This window comes from Somniosus microcephalus, unplaced genomic scaffold (genome assembly GCF_052327205.1).
Source record: "Somniosus microcephalus isolate GS21.2 unplaced genomic scaffold, FLI_Smic_1.0 unresolved_chr3, whole genome shotgun sequence".
NCBI classification, from domain to species: Eukaryota; Metazoa; Chordata; class Chondrichthyes; order Squaliformes; family Somniosidae; genus Somniosus; species Somniosus microcephalus.
The window spans coordinates 50,252,465-50,269,635 of NW_028225181.1; the positions used below are offsets into that span (position 1 = coordinate 50,252,465).

General features: G+C 50.7%; 1 protein-coding gene across 1 annotated transcript in view; it reads right to left on the reverse strand.

Moving 5' to 3' along the window:
- Nucleotides 1-17,171, reverse strand: part of LOC147091424 (tapasin-related protein-like) — a gene marked incomplete at its 5' end in the record, with an annotated part of 57,813 nt that overhangs the window by 23,409 nt on the left and 17,233 nt on the right. The window contains one exon of the mRNA XM_085976780.1: nt 8,635-8,970. Within this exon, the coding sequence (XP_085832906.1) occupies nt 8,635-8,970 (336 nt within the window). The remainder of the gene's footprint in view (nt 1-8,634; nt 8,971-17,171) is intronic.

The window sequence follows — 17,171 nt, forward strand, 5'->3', positions numbered from 1 at the left end:
CAGGGAGATATCTGTACACTGACTGGTGTCTCTCAGTCCCTCTCCCTCAGGGAGATATCTGTACACCGACTGGTGTCTCTCAGTCCCCTCTCCCTCAGGGAGCTATCTGTACACTGACTGGTGTCTCTCAGTCCCTCTCTCTCAGGGAGATATCTGTACACTGACTGGTGTCTCTCAGTCCCTCTCTCTCAGGGAGATATCTGTACACTGACTGGTGTCTCTCAGTCCCTCTCTCTCAGGGAGATATCTGTACACTGACTGGTGTCTCTCAGTCCCTCTCTCTCAGGGAGATATCTGTACACTGACTGGTGTCTCTCAGTCCCTCTCTCTCAGGGAGATATCTGTACACTGACTGGTGTCTCTCAGTCCCTCTGTCTCATGGAGATATCTGTACACTGACTGGTGTCTCTCAGTCTCTCTCTCAGGGAGATATCTGTACACTGACTGGTGTCTCTCAGTCCCTCTCTCTCAGGGAGATATCTGTACACTGACTGGTGTCTCTCAGTCCCTCTCTCTCAGGGAGATATCTGTACACTGACTGGTGTCTCTCAGTCCCTCTCTCTCAGGGAGATATCTGTACACTGACTGGTGTCTCTCAGTCCCTCTGTCTCATGGAGATATCTGTACACTGACTGGTGTCTCTCAGTCTCTCTCTCAGGGAGATATCTGTACACTGACTGGTGTCTCTCAGTCTCTCTCTCAGGGAGATATCTGTACACTGACTGGTGTCTCTCAGTCCCTCTCTCTCAGGGAGATATCTGTACACTGACTGGTGTCTCTCAGTCCCTCTCTCTCAGGGAGATATCTGTACACTGACTGGTGTCTCTCAGTCGCTCTCTCTCAGGGAGATATCTGTACACTGACTGGTGTCTCTCAGTCTCTCTCTCAGGGAGATATCTGTACACTGACTGGTGTCTCTCAGTCCCTCTCTCTCAGGGAGATATCTGTACACTGACTGGTGTCTCTCAGTCCCTCTGTCTCATGGAGATATCTGTACACTGACTGGTGTCTCTCAGTCCCTCTCCCTCAGGGAGATATCTGTACACTGACTGGTGTCTCTCAGTCCCTCTCTCTCGGGGGAGATATCTGTACACTGACTGGTGTCTCTCAGTCCCTCTCTCTCAGGGAGATATCTGTACACTGACTGGTGTCTCTCAGTCCCTCTCTCTCAGGGAGATATCTGTACACTGACTGGTGTCTCTCAGTCCCTCTCTCTCAGGGAGATATCTGTACACTGACTGGTGTCTCTCAGTCCCTCTCTCTCAGGGAGATATCTGTACACTGACTGGTGTCTCAGTCCCTCTCCCTCAGGGAGATATCTGTACACTGACTGGTGTCTCTCAGTCCTCTCTCTCTCAGGGAGATATCTGTACACTGACTGGTGTCTCTCAGTCCCTCTCTCTCGGGGGAGATATCTGCACACTGACTGGTGTCTCTCAGTCCCTCTCCCTCAGGGAGATATCTGTACACTGACTGGTGTCTCTCAGTCCCTCTCTCTCAGGGAGATATCTGTACACTGACTGGTGTCTCTCAGTCCCTCTCTCTCAGGGAGATATCTGTACACTGACTGGTGTCTCTCAGTCACTCTCTCTCAGGGAGATATCTGTACACTGACTGGTGTCTCTCAGTCCCTCTCTCTCAGGGAGATATCTGTACACTGACTGGTGTCTCTCAGTCCCTCTCCCTCAGGGAGATATCTATACACTGACTGGTGTCTCTCAGTCCCTCTCTCTCGGGGGAGATATCTGTACACTGACTGGTGTCTCTCAGTCCCCTCTCTCTCAGGGAGATATCTATACACTGACTGGTGTCTCTCAGTCCCTCTCTCTCAGGGAGATATCTGTACACTGACTGGTGTCTCTCAGTCCCTCTCCCTCAGGGAGATATCTGTACACCGACTGGTGTCTCTCAGTCCCCTCTCCCTCAGGGAGCTATCTGTACACTGACTGGTGTCTCTCAGTCCCTCTCTCTCAGGGAGATATCTGTACACTGACTGGTGTCTCTCAGTCCCTCTCTCTCAGGGAGATATCTGTACACTGACTGGTTTCTCTCAGTCCCTCTCTCTCAGGGAGATATCTGTACACTGACTGGTGTCTCTCAGTCCCTCTCTCTCAGGGAGATATCTGTACACTGACTGGTGTCTCTCAGTCCCTCTCTCTCAGGGAGATATCTGTACACTGACTGGTGTCTCTCAGTCCCTCTGTCTCATGGAGATATCTGTACACTGACTGGTGTCTCTCAGTCTCTCTCTCAGGGAGATATCTGTACACTGACTGGTGTCTCTCAGTCTCTCTCTCAGGGAGATATCTGTACACTGACTGGTGTCTCTCAGTCCCTCTCTCTCAGGGAGATATCTGTACACTGACTGGTGCCTCTCAGTCCCTCTCTCTCAGGGAGATATCTGTACACTGACTGGTGTCTCTCAGTCGCTCTCTCTCAGGGAGATATCTGTACACTGACTGGTGTCTCTCAGTCTCTCTCTCAGGGAGATATCTGTACACTGACTGGTGTCTCTCAGTCCCTCTCTCTCAGGGAGATATCTGTACACTGACTGGTGTCTCTCAGTCCCTCTGTCTCATGGAGATATCTGTACACTGACTGGTGTCTCTCAGTCCCTCTCCCTCAGGGAGATATCTGTACACTGACTGGTGTCTCTCAGTCCCTCTCTCTCGGGGGAGATATCTGTACACTGACTGGTGTCTCTCAGTCCCTCTCTCCCTCAGGGAGATATCTGTACACTGACTGGTGTCTCTCAGTCCCCTCTCTCTCAGGGAGATATCTGTACACTGACTGGTGTCTCTCAGTCCCTCTCTCTCAGGGAGATATCTATACACTGACTGGTGTCTCTCAGTCCCCTCTCCCTCAGGGAGCTATCTGTACACTGACTGGTGTCTCTCAGTCCCCTCTCTCAGGGAGATATCTGTACACTGACTGGTGTCTCTCAGTCCCTCTCTCTCAGGGAGATATCTGTACACTGACTGGTGTCTCTCAGTCCCTCTCTCTCTCAGGGAGATATCTGTACACTGACTGGTGTCTCTCAGTCCCTCTCCCTCAGGGAGCTATCTGTACACTGACTGGTGTCTCTCAGTCCCCTCTCTCAGGGAGATATCTGTACACTGACCGGTGTCTCTCAGTCCCTCTCTCTCGGGGGAGATATCTGTACACTGACTGGTGTCTCTCAGTCCCTCTCTCTCTCAGGGAGATATCTGTACACTGACTGGTGTCTCTCAGTCCCTCTCCCTCAGGGAGATATCTGTACACTGACTGGTGTCTCTCAGTCCCTCTCTCTCAGGGAGATATCTGTACACGGACTGGTGTCTCTCAGTCCCTCTCCCTCAGGGAGATATCTGTACACTGACTGGTGTCTCTCAGTCCCTCTCTCTCAGGGAGATATCTGTACACTGACTGGTGTCTCTCAGTCCCTCTCTCTCAGGGAGATATCTGTACACTGACTGGTGTCTCTCAGTCCCTCTCCCTCAGGGAGATATCTATACACTGACTGGTGTCTCTCAGTCCCTCTCTCTCGGGGGAGATATCTGTACACTGACTGGTGTCTCTCAGTCCCCTCTCTCTCAGGGAGATATCTATACACTGACTGGTGTCTCTCAGTCCCTCTCTCTCAGGGAGATATCTGTACACTGACTGGTGTCTCTCAGTCCCTCTCCCTCAGGGAGATATCTGTACACTGACTGGTGTCTCTCAGTCCCCTCTCCCTCAGGGAGATATCTGTACACTGACTGGTGTCTCTCAATCCTCTCTCTCTCAGGGAGATATCTGTACACTGACTGGTGTCTCTCAGTCCCTCTCTCTCAGGGAGATATCTGTACACTGACTGGTGTCTCTCAGTCCTCTCTCTCAGGGAGATATCTGTACACTGACTGGTGTCTCTCAGTCCCTCTCTCTCAGGGAGATATCTGTACACTGACTGGTGTCTCTCAGTCCCTCTCTCTCAGGGAGATATCTGTACACTGACTGGTGTCTCTCAGTCCCTCTCTCTCAGGGAGATATCTGTACACTGACTGGTGTCTCTCAGTCCCTCTCTCTCAGGGAGATATCTGTACACTGACTGGTGTCTCTCAGTCCCTCTCTCTCAGGGAGATATCTGTACACTGACTGGTGTCTCTCAGTCCCTCTGTCTCATGGAGATATCTGTACACTGACTGGTGTCTCTCAGTCTCTCTCTCAGGGAGATATCTGTACACTGACTGGTGTCTCTCAGTCTCTCTCTCAGGGAGATATCTGTACACTGACTGGTGTCTCTCAGTCCCGCTCTCTCAGGGAGATATCTGTACACTGACTGGTGTCTCTCAGTCCCTCTCTCTCAGGGAGATATCTGTACACTGACTGGTGTCTCTCAGTCGCTCTCTCTCAGGGAGATATCTGTACACTGACTGGTGTCTCTCAGTCTCTCTCTCAGGGAGATATCTGTACACTGACTGGTGTCTCTCAGTCCCTCTCTCTCAGGGAGATATCTGTACACTGACTGGTGTCTCTCAGTCCCTCTGTCTCATGGAGATATCTGTACACTGACTGGTGTCTCTCAGTCCCTCTCCCTCAGGGAGATATCTGTACACTGACTGGTGTCTCTCAGTCCCTCTCTCTCGGGGGAGATATCTGTACACTGACTGGTGTCTCTCAGTCCCTCTCTCCCTCAGGGAGATATCTGTACACTGACTGGTGTCTCTCAGTCCCCTCTCTCTCAGGGAGATATCTGTACACTGACTGGTGTCTCTCAGTCCCTCTCTCTCAGGGAGATATCTATACACTGACTGGTGTCTCTCAGTCCCCTCTCCCTCAGTGAGCTATCTGTACACTGACTGGTGTCTCTCAGTCCCCTCTCTCAGGGAGATATCTGTACACTGACTGGTGTCTCTCAGTCCCTCTCTCTCAGGGAGATATCTGTACACTGACTGGTGTCTCTCAGTCCCTCTCTCTCTCAGGGAGATATCTGTACACTGACTGGTGTCTCTCAGTCCCTCTCCCTCAGGGAGCTATCTGTACACTGACTGGTGTCTCTCAGTCCCCTCTCTCAGGGAGATATCTGTACACTGACCGGTGTCTCTCAGTCCCTCTCTCTCGGGGGAGATATCTGTACACTGACTGGTGTCTCTCAGTCCCTCTCTCTCTCAGGGAGATATCTGTACACTGACTGGTGTCTCTCAGTCCCTCTCCCTCAGGGAGATATCTGTACACTGACTGATGTCTCTCAGTCCCCTCTCTCTCAGGGAGATATCTGTACACGGACTGGTGTCTCTCAGTCCCTCTCCCTCAGGGAGATATCTGTACACTGACTGGTGTCTCTCAGTCCCTCTCTCTCAGGGAGATATCTGTACACTGACTGGTGTCTCTCAGTCCCTCTCTCTCAGGGAGATATCTGTACACTGACTGGTGTCTCTCAGTCCCTCTCTCTCAGGGAGATATCTGTACACTGACTGGTGTCTCTCAGTCCCCTCTCTCTCAGGGAGATATCTGTACACTGACTGGTGTCTCTCAGTCCCTCTCTCTCAGGGAGATATCTGTACACTGACTGGTGTCTCTCAGTCCCTCTCTCTCAGGGAGATATCTGTACACTGACTGGTGTCTCTCAGTCCCCTCTCTCAGAGATATCTGTACACTGACTGGTGTCTCTCAGTCCCTCTCTCTCAGGGAGATATCTGTACACTGACTGGTGTCTCTCAGTCCCTCTCTCTCAGGGAGATATCTGTACACTGACTGGTGTCTCTCAGTCCCTCTCCCTCAGGGAGATATCTGTACACTGACTGGTGTCTCTCAGTCCCTCTCTCTCAGGGAGATATCTGTACACTGACTGGTGTCTCTCAGTCCCTCTCCCTCAGGGAGATATCTGTACACTGACTGGTGTCTCTCAGTCCCTCTCTCTCAGGGAGATATCTGTACACTGACTGGTGTCTCTCAGCCCTCTGTCTCATGGAGATATCTGTACACTGACTGGTGTCTCTCAGTCCCTCTCCCTCAGGGAGATATCTGTACACTGACTGGTGTCTCTCAGTCCCTCTCTCTCAGGGAGATATCTGTACACTGACTGGTGTCTCTCAGTCCCTCTGTCTCAGGGAGATATCTGTACACTGACTGGTGTCTCTCAGTCCCTCTCTCTCAGGGAGATATCTGTACACTGACTGGTGTCTCTCAGTCCCTCTCTCTCAGGGAGATATCTGTACACTGACTGGTGTCTCTCAGTCCCTCTCTCTCAGGGAGATATCTGTACACTGACTGGTGTCTCTCAGTCCCTCTCCCTCAGGGAGATATCTGTACACTGACTGGTGTCTCTCAGTCCCTCTCTCTCAGGGAGATATCTGTACACTGACTGGTGTCTCTCAGTCCCTCTCTCTCAGGGAGATATCTGTACACTGACTGGTGTCTCTCAGTCCCTCTCTCTCAGGGAGATATCTGTACACTGACTGGTGTCTCTCAGTCCCTCTCTCTCAGGGAGATATCTGTACACTGACTGGTGTCTCTCAGTCCCTCTCTCTCAGGGAGATATCTGTACACTGACTGGTGTCTCTCAGTCCCCTCTCTCAGGGAGATATCTGTACACTGACTGGTGTCTCTCAGTCCCTCTCTCTCAGGGAGATATCTGTACACTGACTGGTGTCTCTCAGTCCCCTCTCCCTCAGGGAGATATCTGTACACTGACTGGTGTCTCTCAGTCCCTCTCAGGGAGATATCTGTCCACTGACTGGTGTCTCTCAGTCCCTCTCCCTCAGGGAGATATCTGTACACTGACTGGTGTCTCTCAGTCCCTCTCTCTCAGGGAGATATCTGTACACTGACTGGTGTCTCTCAGTCCCTCTCTCTCAGGGAGATATCTGTACACTGACTGGTGTCTCTCAGTCCCTCTCTCTCAGGGAGATATCTGTACACTGACTGGTGTCTCTCAGTCCCTCTCTCTCAGGGAGATATCTGTACACTGACTGGTGTCTCTCAGTCCCTCTCTCTCAGGGAGATATCTGTACACTGACTGGTGTCTCTCAGTCCCCTCTCTCAGGGAGATATCTGTACACTGACTGGTGTCTCTCAGTCCCTCTCTCTCAGGGAGATATCTGTACACTGACTGGTGTCTCTCAGTCCCTCTCTCTCAGGGAGATATCTGTACACTGACTGGTGTCTCTCAGTCCCCTCTCTCAGGGAGATATCTGTACACTGACTGGTGTCTCTCAGTCCCTCTCTCTCAGGGAGATATCTGTACACTGACTGGTGTCTCTCAGTCCCCTCTCCCTCAGGGAGATATCTGTACACTGACTGGTGTCTCTCAGTCCCTCTCTCTCAGGGAGATATCTGTACACTGACTGGTGTCCCTCAGTCCCTCTCTCTCAGGGAGATATCTGTACACTGACTGGTGTCTCTCAGTCCCTCTCCCTCAGGGAGATATCTGTACACTGACTGGTGTCTCTCAGTCCCTCTCTCTCAGGGAGATATCTGTACACTGACTGGTGTCTCTCAGTCCCTCTCCCTCAGGGAGATATCTGTACACTGACTGGTGTCTCTCAGTCCCTCTCTCTCAGGGAGATATCTGTACACTGACTGGTGTCTCTCAGTCCCTCTCCCTCAGGGAGATATCTGTACACTGACTGGTGTCTCTCAGTCCCCTCTCTCAGGGAGATATCTGTACACTGACTGGTGTCTCTCAGTCCCTCTCCCTCAGGGAGATATCTGTACACTGACTGGTGTCTCTCAGTCCCTCTCTCTCAGGGAGATATCTGTACACTGACTGGTGTCTCTCAGTCCCTCTCTCTCAGGGAGATATCTATACACTGACTGGTGTCTCTCAGTCCCTCTCTCTCAGGGAGATATCTGTACACTGACTGGTGTCTCTCAGTCCCCTCTCCCTCAGGGAGATATCTGTACACTGACTGGTGTCTCTCAGTCCCTCTCTCAGGGAGATATCTGTACACTGACTGGTGTCTCTCAGTCCCCTCTCTCAGGGAGATATCTGTACACTGACTGGTGTCGCTCAGTCCCTCTCCCACAGGGAGATATCTGTACACTGACTGGTGTCTCTCAGTCCCCTCTCTCAGGGAGATATCTGTACACTGACTGGTGTCTCTCAGTCCCCTCTCTCAGGGAGATATCTGTACACTGACTGGTGTCTCTCAGTCCCTCTCCCACAGGGAGATATCTGTACACTGACTGGTGTCTCTCAGTCCCCTCTCCCTCAGGGAGATATCTGTACACTGACTGGTGTCTCTCAGTCCTCTCCCTCAGGGAGATATCTGTACACTGACTGGTGTCTCTCAGTCCCTCTCTCTCAGGGAGATATCTATACACTGACTGGTGTCTCTCAGTCCCTCTCCCTCAGGGAGATATCTGTACACTGACTGGTGTCTCTCAGTCCCTCTCCCTCAGGGAGATATCTGTACACTGACTGGTGTCTCTCAGTCCCTCTCTCTCAGGGAGATATCTGTACACTGACTGGTGTCTCTCAGTCCCTCTCTCTCAGGGAGATATCTGTACACTGACTGGTGTCTCTCAGTCCCCTCTCTCTCAGGGAGATATCTGTACACTGACTGGTGTCTCTCAGTCCCTCTCTCTCAGGGAGATATCTATACACTGACTGGTGTCTCTCAGTCCCTCTCTCTCAGGGAGATATCTGTACACTGATTGTTCTGTCCTACATACCCATTATTTCGACCAGGATAGTCTGCTGGGCGTGACCACGGGCGCCTTGGACGATGCAGATGTATGTCCCCTCATCCTGTACTGCGAAATTATCCACACGCAGAGAAGCATTGCCCTCCGTCTGCACCTTCTCCACTTCCATCGCCGCTCCGTCCCTCTCGGCAGCCCCCTCGCCCCCTGCCAGGAAGTAGATCCTCCGGCCACTTCCCTTGTGCTGTAAACGCCATTCCACCGAGACTCCGGAGGTATCTCCTGCGGTGAAGCCACAGTGCAGGAGGACACTCTGTCCCAGGGTGGTCCGGATGGTGGGCGTGCGGGTGTAGACCAGGAAATCCACTGGGGAATGACAGAGGAATGGCAGAGCTCAATCCCAAAGGACCCAACCTCTTCCCATTCACTCCCATTGTACACAATCCCAAAGGACCCAAACCCTTCCTATTCTCTCCCTTTGTACACAGTCCCAATGGACCCTAACCACTTCCAATTCATTCCCACTGTGCACAATCCCAATGCGCCCTAAGCTCTTCCCGTTTACTCCCACTGTACACAATCCCAATGCACCCAAACCCTTCCCATTCACTCCCACTACACACAATCCCAATCGATCCAAATCCCGTCCCATTCACTCCCACTGTACACAATCCCAATGGAACCAAACCCCTTCCCATTCACTCCCACTGTACACAATCCCAATGCACCCAAACCCTTCCCATTCACTCCCACTGTACACAATCCCAATGGAACCAAACCCCTTCCCATTCACTCCCACTGTACACAATCCCAATGCACCCAAACCCTTCCCATTCACTCCCACTACACACAATCCCAATGGAACCAAACCCCTTCCCATTCACTCCCATTGTACACAATCCCAATGGAACCAAACCCCTTCCCATTCACTCCCACTGTACACAATCCCAATGGACCCAAACCCCTTCCCATTCACTCCCACTGTACACAATCCCAATGGACCCAACCCCTTCCCATTCACTCCCACTACACACAATCCCAATCGATCCAAACCCCGTCCCATTCACTCCCATTGTACACAATCCCAATGGAACCAAACCCTTCCCATTCACTCCCATTGTACACAATCCCAATGGATCCAAACCCCTTCCCATTCACTCCCACTGTACACCATCCCAATGGACCCAACCCCTTCCCATTCACTTCCAATGTACACATTCCCATGGACCCAAACCCCTTCCCAATCACTCCCAATGTACACAATCCCAATGGACCCAAACCCCTTCGCATTCCCTCCCAATGTACATAATACCAATGGACCCAAACTCCTCCATTCACTCCCACTGTACACAATCCCAATGGACCCAAACCCCTTCCCATTCATGCCTATTGTACACAATCCCAATGGACCCAAACCCCTTCCCGTTCACTCCCACTGTACATAATCCCAATGGACCCAAACTCCTCCCATTCACTCCCAATGTACACAATCCCAATGGACCCAAACCCCTTCCCATTCACTCTCATTGTACACAATCCCAATGGACCCAAACTCCTCCCATTTACTCCCAATGTACACAATCCCAATGGACCCAACCCCTTCCCACTCACTCCCACTGTACACAACCCCAATGGACACAACCTCTTCCCATTCACTCCCACTGTACACAATCCCAAAGGACCCTAACCCCTTCCCGTTTACTCCCACTGTACACAATCCCAATGGACCCAACCCCTTCCCATTCACTCCCACTGTACACAATCACAATGGACCCAACCTCTTCCCATTCCCTCCTACTGTACACAATCCCAATGGACCTAAACCCTTCCCATTAACTCCCACTGTACACAATCCCAATGGAGCCAAACCCCTTCCCATTCACTCCCACTGTACACAATCCCAATGGACCCAACTCCTTCCCATTCATTCCCATTGCACACAATCCCAATGGACTGAAACTCTTCCCATTCACTCCCACTGTACACAATCCCAATAGACCCAATCCCCTTCCATTCACTCCCATTGTACACAATCCCAATGGATCCAAACCCCTTCCCATTCACTCCCATTGTACACAATCCCAATGGACCCAAACCCTTCCCATTCACTCCCATTGTACACAATCCCAATGGACCCAAACCCTTCCCATTCACTCCCATTGTACACAATCCCAATGGAACCAAACCACTTCCCATTGACTCCCACTGTACAAAATCCCAATGGACCCAACCCCTTCCCATTCACTCCCACTGTACACAACCCCAATGGACCCAAGCCCCTTCCCATTCACTCCCACTGTGGACAATCCCAATGGACCCAAACCCTTCCCATTCACTCCCACTGTACACAATCCCAATGGACCCAAACCCTTCCCATTCACTCCCATTTGTTGTGTCTGTGTATAATAAGACACAGACTGCAGGAGAACGGTACAATAGGTGTTTACTCAACGTGGCTCACACTGGAACTGAACTGTACAGATTACTACTCAGTGCGATATACAGGTGTGGTCACTGCCGGTACTGCAGTATACATGAGCTGTAAAAGATAGTTCCCCCCTTAAAGGTATATACATTACAATTCCGCCCCTTTTAGATTAACAGTACCATAACTCTCATTTAACAATTAAACATCAAACTAATTACAATTAACACTTTTAACATGCAACATTAGCTGAAAATAATCTATTTATATATTCAGTCTTTGGGGAGGCTTCCTGATCCTTTCTGGATAGCGCCTTTCCCGAGTGTCTTGCTCTTGGTGTGGAGGCGATTCTGGCCCCCTGTCGTCGGTTGGTTCATCAGCTTCCGATGCTACTGTTTCTGGGGTAGATGCGACCTGTACGTCGGGTTCATCACCAGGTACGTATGGGCGAGGCATGGGGTTGACTTGTTCCTGTGACTCTAGGATCTGGTCAGCATGGCGCCTCACGATGTTCTCCCCAACGTCCACTGTGTACATTAGTGGGCCCTGCCGTGTGCATATCGTTCCTGGCTGCCATTTTTCTGTTCGGTAGTCGCGGGCCAAGACTGGTTGCCCTACATTGAAGCTCCTTGTTGGCTTCTCATGGATGTGCTGGAATTGCTTACTCTCAACATCTCTTCGTATGTTTGGTTTGAGCAAATCCAGGCGAGATCTTAACCTTCGGTTAAAGAACATCATGGCTGGGGCCTGGTTGGTGACTGCATGTGTCACATTCCGGTAGGCGAACAGGAAATTGTCCACCTTGTGCTGCAGCGGAATGTTGTCATTGTACATAGCCTTTATTGCCTTCTTAAAGGTTTGTACGAACCTCTCAGCCAATCCATTTGTGGCTGGATGATACGGGACGGATGTGTAATGCCTTACCCCATTCTTTTTCAAGAACCTCCGGAACTCTTCGGACACAAACTGTGGTCCGTTGTCGGAGCAAATCTGTTCTGGCAAGCCATTCCTGGCGCAAATGGTCTGTAGGACTGCAATAGTTTTCTCCGTGGTGGTGGAGGACATTTTGATCACCTCAGGCCATTTCGAGTGTGCATCCACGGCTATTAAAAACATTGAGTCCATGAATGGACCAGCAAAATCAATATGCACCCGTTGCCATGGAGATGAGGGCCACTCCCATGGGTGTAGAGGGGCCTGTGGTGGTGCATTTTGGACTTTCTGGCACCCTGAGCAGCTCTTGGTCAGGTCCTCGATTTGTTTATCGATTCCCGGCCACCACACATAAGCCCTGGCTAGGCTTTTCATTTTTACCCCTCCCAGATGACCCTCATGAAGCTCATTGAGCACTCTATCCCTTAACTTGGGTGGAATTACCACTCGGGATCCACACATCAAGGTCCCCCGGCACACTGACAGCTGTTCTCTCCTTGTCGAGAATGCTGGCAACAGTGAGTCGCCATGTGCTGGCCATCCCTTCACCGTCAAATCATATACCCGAGACAGTGTCGGGTCATTTCGGGTTTCCTTTTCGATACAAGCGTTAGTTACCGGTAGGTATTCAACTATAGTCGAATGGAATATTTCGACAGGATCCACTGCTGGTGCTTCCTCCGCAGTAGGCAGTGGCAGGCGTGATAGCCCATCAGCATTTCCATGCTGTTTCGTGCCCTTATATTCAATCTCATAGTGGTGCGCCCCTAGAAAAAGTGACCATCTTTGTAGTCGTTGCGCAGTCATCACCGGAACGCCCTTCTTCGGATTAAAAATGGAGGCAAGAGGCTGGTGATCAGTCAGCAAGGTGAATTTCTGCCCGTGCAGATAGTGATTGAACTTTTTCACTCCCCACACTAGGCTGAGGGCCTCCCTGTCAATCTGGGCGTAGTTACGCTCGGCTGAGGTTAGTGATCGTGACGCAAAGGCTATTGGCCTCTTTGAGCCGTCCGAGAATTTGTGCGACAGCACCGCTCCAATGCCGTAGGGTGACGCATCACACGACAACCGAATTGGTCGTGCTGGGTTGGATTGGGCCAATACTGTAGTGTATGTAATGTTCCACCTTTAAGAGAACTATTTTAAGGGTTGCACTACTTTATCTTGGCTACTGTATACTGTAATACCGGTGGTGACCACACCGGTATATAAGTGCTGTGTAAGGATTTATTGGGCAGATTCGCCCTGACCTTCGAATAGTAAAGTCCTGTTAAAGTTACTCTTGTAGTCTGTGTATTAATTCGCCATATAACACACAGACTTTACAGTGGCAACGAGTTCGATCTTACCCTGCGGCAGCGATACATCCGAAGCAGTTAACGAGCGTCGAGAAGAGGCACCCGCCCTCGTTGTTCTGCTGAGAGAAGACTCGAGTCTGCAGAGCAAGGAAGAAGGAAGAATTCAGACACGAAGCCTTCCATCAGCAACAGGCAGGGATCGTCCCTTCTGTCACGGTGGTGAGTGAGCCGATCAGCCACGAGAAGCAAGTCGGCCACGTTGACTGTGAGTAGGGGGGAAATAAAAAGAAACGGAGGATAAGGGCGGTGAACTCGACCACGGTCGGGGGAAAGGAGCCGGACAGAAGTCGGGGCCAGAGACGCTGAGACTGGGGCAGCGTAGGGCACGGAAGCCGCGGTACAAGCGGGAACGCAGCCGGTGTGAGAGACCGGGCTACAAGCGGGAACGCAGCCGGTGTGAGAGACCGGGCTACAAGTGGGCTGGGAGACGCAACAGCGTCGGGAGACAGCTCGACCGCGACCGGCGAAAAAGGCCGGGCAGCTACCGAGGCCGCGAGGCGCTGCGACCGGGATCGTAAGGCGCGGGAATAAATAAATAAATAAAACCGTGGAGAACTCAGCCGCAGCCGGGGGAGGAAAGGACCGGACTGCGAGAGGGCTGGGGAGGCGCGATTGAAAGCCGCTGAGGGAGAGACAGAGCCCGAGCGAGCGGGAGAGCTTCAGAATAAACTGAAGCCAGCGCGCAGGCTGCGAAACCCGAAAGCCAGCGGTCGTCGCCCGAGGGCAAAGCTTACCCCCCCCCCGCCAGAGGAAGACAAGCGCGGGAAACCGCCATCCTCGGAGGCGGGGAAGAAGATAAGCGTGGGAAACCGCCATTTTTGAAAAAAAAAGTTAAAAAGTAAAGAAAAATTTCGTTGTTGTTCTCAGAAAGATTGTGAAGATGCCTAAGCATGGTAACATCAACGATTTCGATTCCGATGTGGAAGATTGGGCCACGTATGTAGAACGCATCGAGATATATTGTAAGGTCAATAAGGTAGCAAATTATGATAAAGCTCTAACCTTACTAAACTCAATGGGTGCGAAGACATACGGGCTATTGAAGCATCTTCTATCACCAGCTAAACCGGCGGATCAGTCTTTCGCTAATATTGTTGCTGTCCTGAAGGATCATTTGAACCCCACAATGCTGATGTTAGCGGAACGATCTAAATTTTACGTGAGAACGCAACTAAAAGAGGAAAGCAACGCGGAGTACTTGGTTGAACTGCGTAGGCTAGCAAAATACTGTCAGTTTGGGGAAAATCTGACAGAGGCACTGAGAGACAAGTTCGTGTGTGGGATGTCGAAGGAAGAAACACAAAAGCGACTGCTCGAAGAGAATGATCTTACACTTGATAAGGCTGTCCTTATTGCAGCATCGCACGAAGCCGCAGCGAGAGGCACGGCGGAGATGCAGCTGAAGACAGCGGTACTCAGCGTGGATCAAATGACTTCGGGTACAACAAAATGTTATCGTTGTGGGAAGACAACACACGACCAGAACCAATGCTGGTTTAAAAACCAGGAATGTAGAAAATGTGGCAAGCTTGGTCACATAGCTAAAGTATGCCGGTCAGGAAAGAAGACCAGCAACAATAAGTCACCGCAGAAGAAGTACAGAAAGGTACATAAGGTGACTGGGAAGAGTTCAGATGAACAGAATTCGGATTCAGACTCCAACAGCAAGGAACTGGGTAGTGTGAGGATTCACAATGTGAGTTCTTCCAGAAACGGATCTCGTACTGTGGTCATGTCATTGACCAAGAGGGCCTGCACAAGTCACCTGAAAAGATCGAAGCTGTTGTGAAGGCCCCCGCTCCGGAAAATGTATCACAGTTGAGGTCGTTTCTGGGGTTGATTAACTATTACCATAAGTTTCTGCCAAATCTATCCACGGTGCTGCACCCGCTGAATGCTCTGTTGCGGAAAGAAGTACCATGGAAGTGGAGCGAGGACTGTAAGAAGGCCTTTCGCAAAAGCAAGGCATTGATCACCTCTGAGGAAGTGTTGGCTCACTTCAATCCAACGCTACCTCTTCGTCTAGCTTGTGATGCTTCCCCTTATGGTATTGGAGCAGTACTCTCACACAAGTTGCCAAATGGCTCGGAAAGGCCAGTCGCATTTGCATCCCGATCATTGACCTCCGCTGAGCGCAATTATGCTCAGATAGATAGGGAGGCTCTCAGCCTTGTGTGGGGAGTAAAGAAATTCAATCATTACCTGCAGGGCAAGAAGTTTACATTGCTGACAGACCACCAGCCGTTGGTATCCATATTCAACCCTAACAAGGCCGTTTCCACTATGACAGCGCAAAGGCTACAGAGGTGGTCCGTGTTACTAGGGGCACACCAATATGACATCGAATACAAAAGGTCCAAACAGCATGGAAATGCTGATGGGTTATCGCGCCTACCGTTGCCAGTGGTAGAAGAGGCGACTACAGTGGACCCAGTGGAGATGTTCCACTCAACCATAGTGGAATGTCTACCAGTAACAAATTCTATGATCGAAAAGGAAACAAGAAATGACCCGACTCTCTCACGAGTCTACGATTTAACGGTGGAGGGATGGCCAGCACATGGCGAACCAATGTTGCCAGCATTTTCGCAAAGAAGAGAACAGCTGTCAGTGTGCCGAGGAACCTTGATGTGTGGATCTAGAGTGGTGATTCCACCCAAACTCCAGCATAAAGTGCTAAAGGAGCTTCATGAGGGGCATCTGGGTGGAGTGAAAATGAAGAACCTAGCCAGAGCGTTTGTGTGGTGGCCAGGTATTGATGGAGACATCGAAGAAATAACCAAGATCTGTCTAGGATGCCAGAAGGTCCAAAACGCCCCACCACAAGCTCCTCTGCATCCATGGGAGTGGCCCTCATCTCCATGGCAAAGGGTACATATCGACTTTGCTGGTCCATTTATGGACTCAATGTTTTTAATCGCGGTGGATGCACACTCCAAGTGGCCGGAGGTAATAAAGATGTCCTCCACCACCACGGAAAAAACCATCACAGTATTAAGGACCATATTTGCCAGGAATGGGCTGCCGGAACAGATCTGTTCTGATAATGGACCGCAATTTGTGTCCGAAGAATTCAGGAAGTTCTTAAAAAGCAATGGGGTTAAGCACTACACGTCCGCCCCATACCACCCCGCCACCAATGGATTAGCTGAAAGGTTTGTCCAGACCTTCAAGAAGGCCATAAAGGCCATGGGTAATGAAGACATAAATCTACAACATAAGGTAACTTCTTGTTGGCGTACAGGAATGCAACACATGTGGTCACAAACCAAACTCCCGCCATGATGTTTTTCAATAGAAGACTAAGATGCCGGCTGGATTTGATTAAGCCAAACGTCAGAAGGGACGTAGAGAACCGGCAATTTCAAGGCATGAATGAAAGGCCAACTAGAACCTTCCAGATAGGTCAACAAGTTTTGGCCCGGGACTACCGTACCGAGAAATGGCAGCCTGGAACTATTGGAAAAAGGCTAGGACCGCTGATGTATACCGTGGACATTGGTGAAAGCATAATAAGGCGCCATGTTGACCAGATCATAGAGTCATCCACAAAGGGCCAACCTACTCCACAACTCTATACGCCTAATGTTGGAGCAGAGATACCCAGAGCATCTACCTCCGATCCGGTAATACTGGAATCAGATGAACCTGACACTGTCCTTCAAGCAGAATCGACCTTGCCAGAAGAACCTACTACACCACCGAAAACTACTACACCACCGAGGCGTTATCCGGACAGAGTCAGGAAGCCTCCAGAGAGACTGAATCTGTGAACTGTTTTACATAAAGTTGTATATATGTTATGATGTTATATTAATGGGAATATATATATACTGTTAACCTAAAAAGGG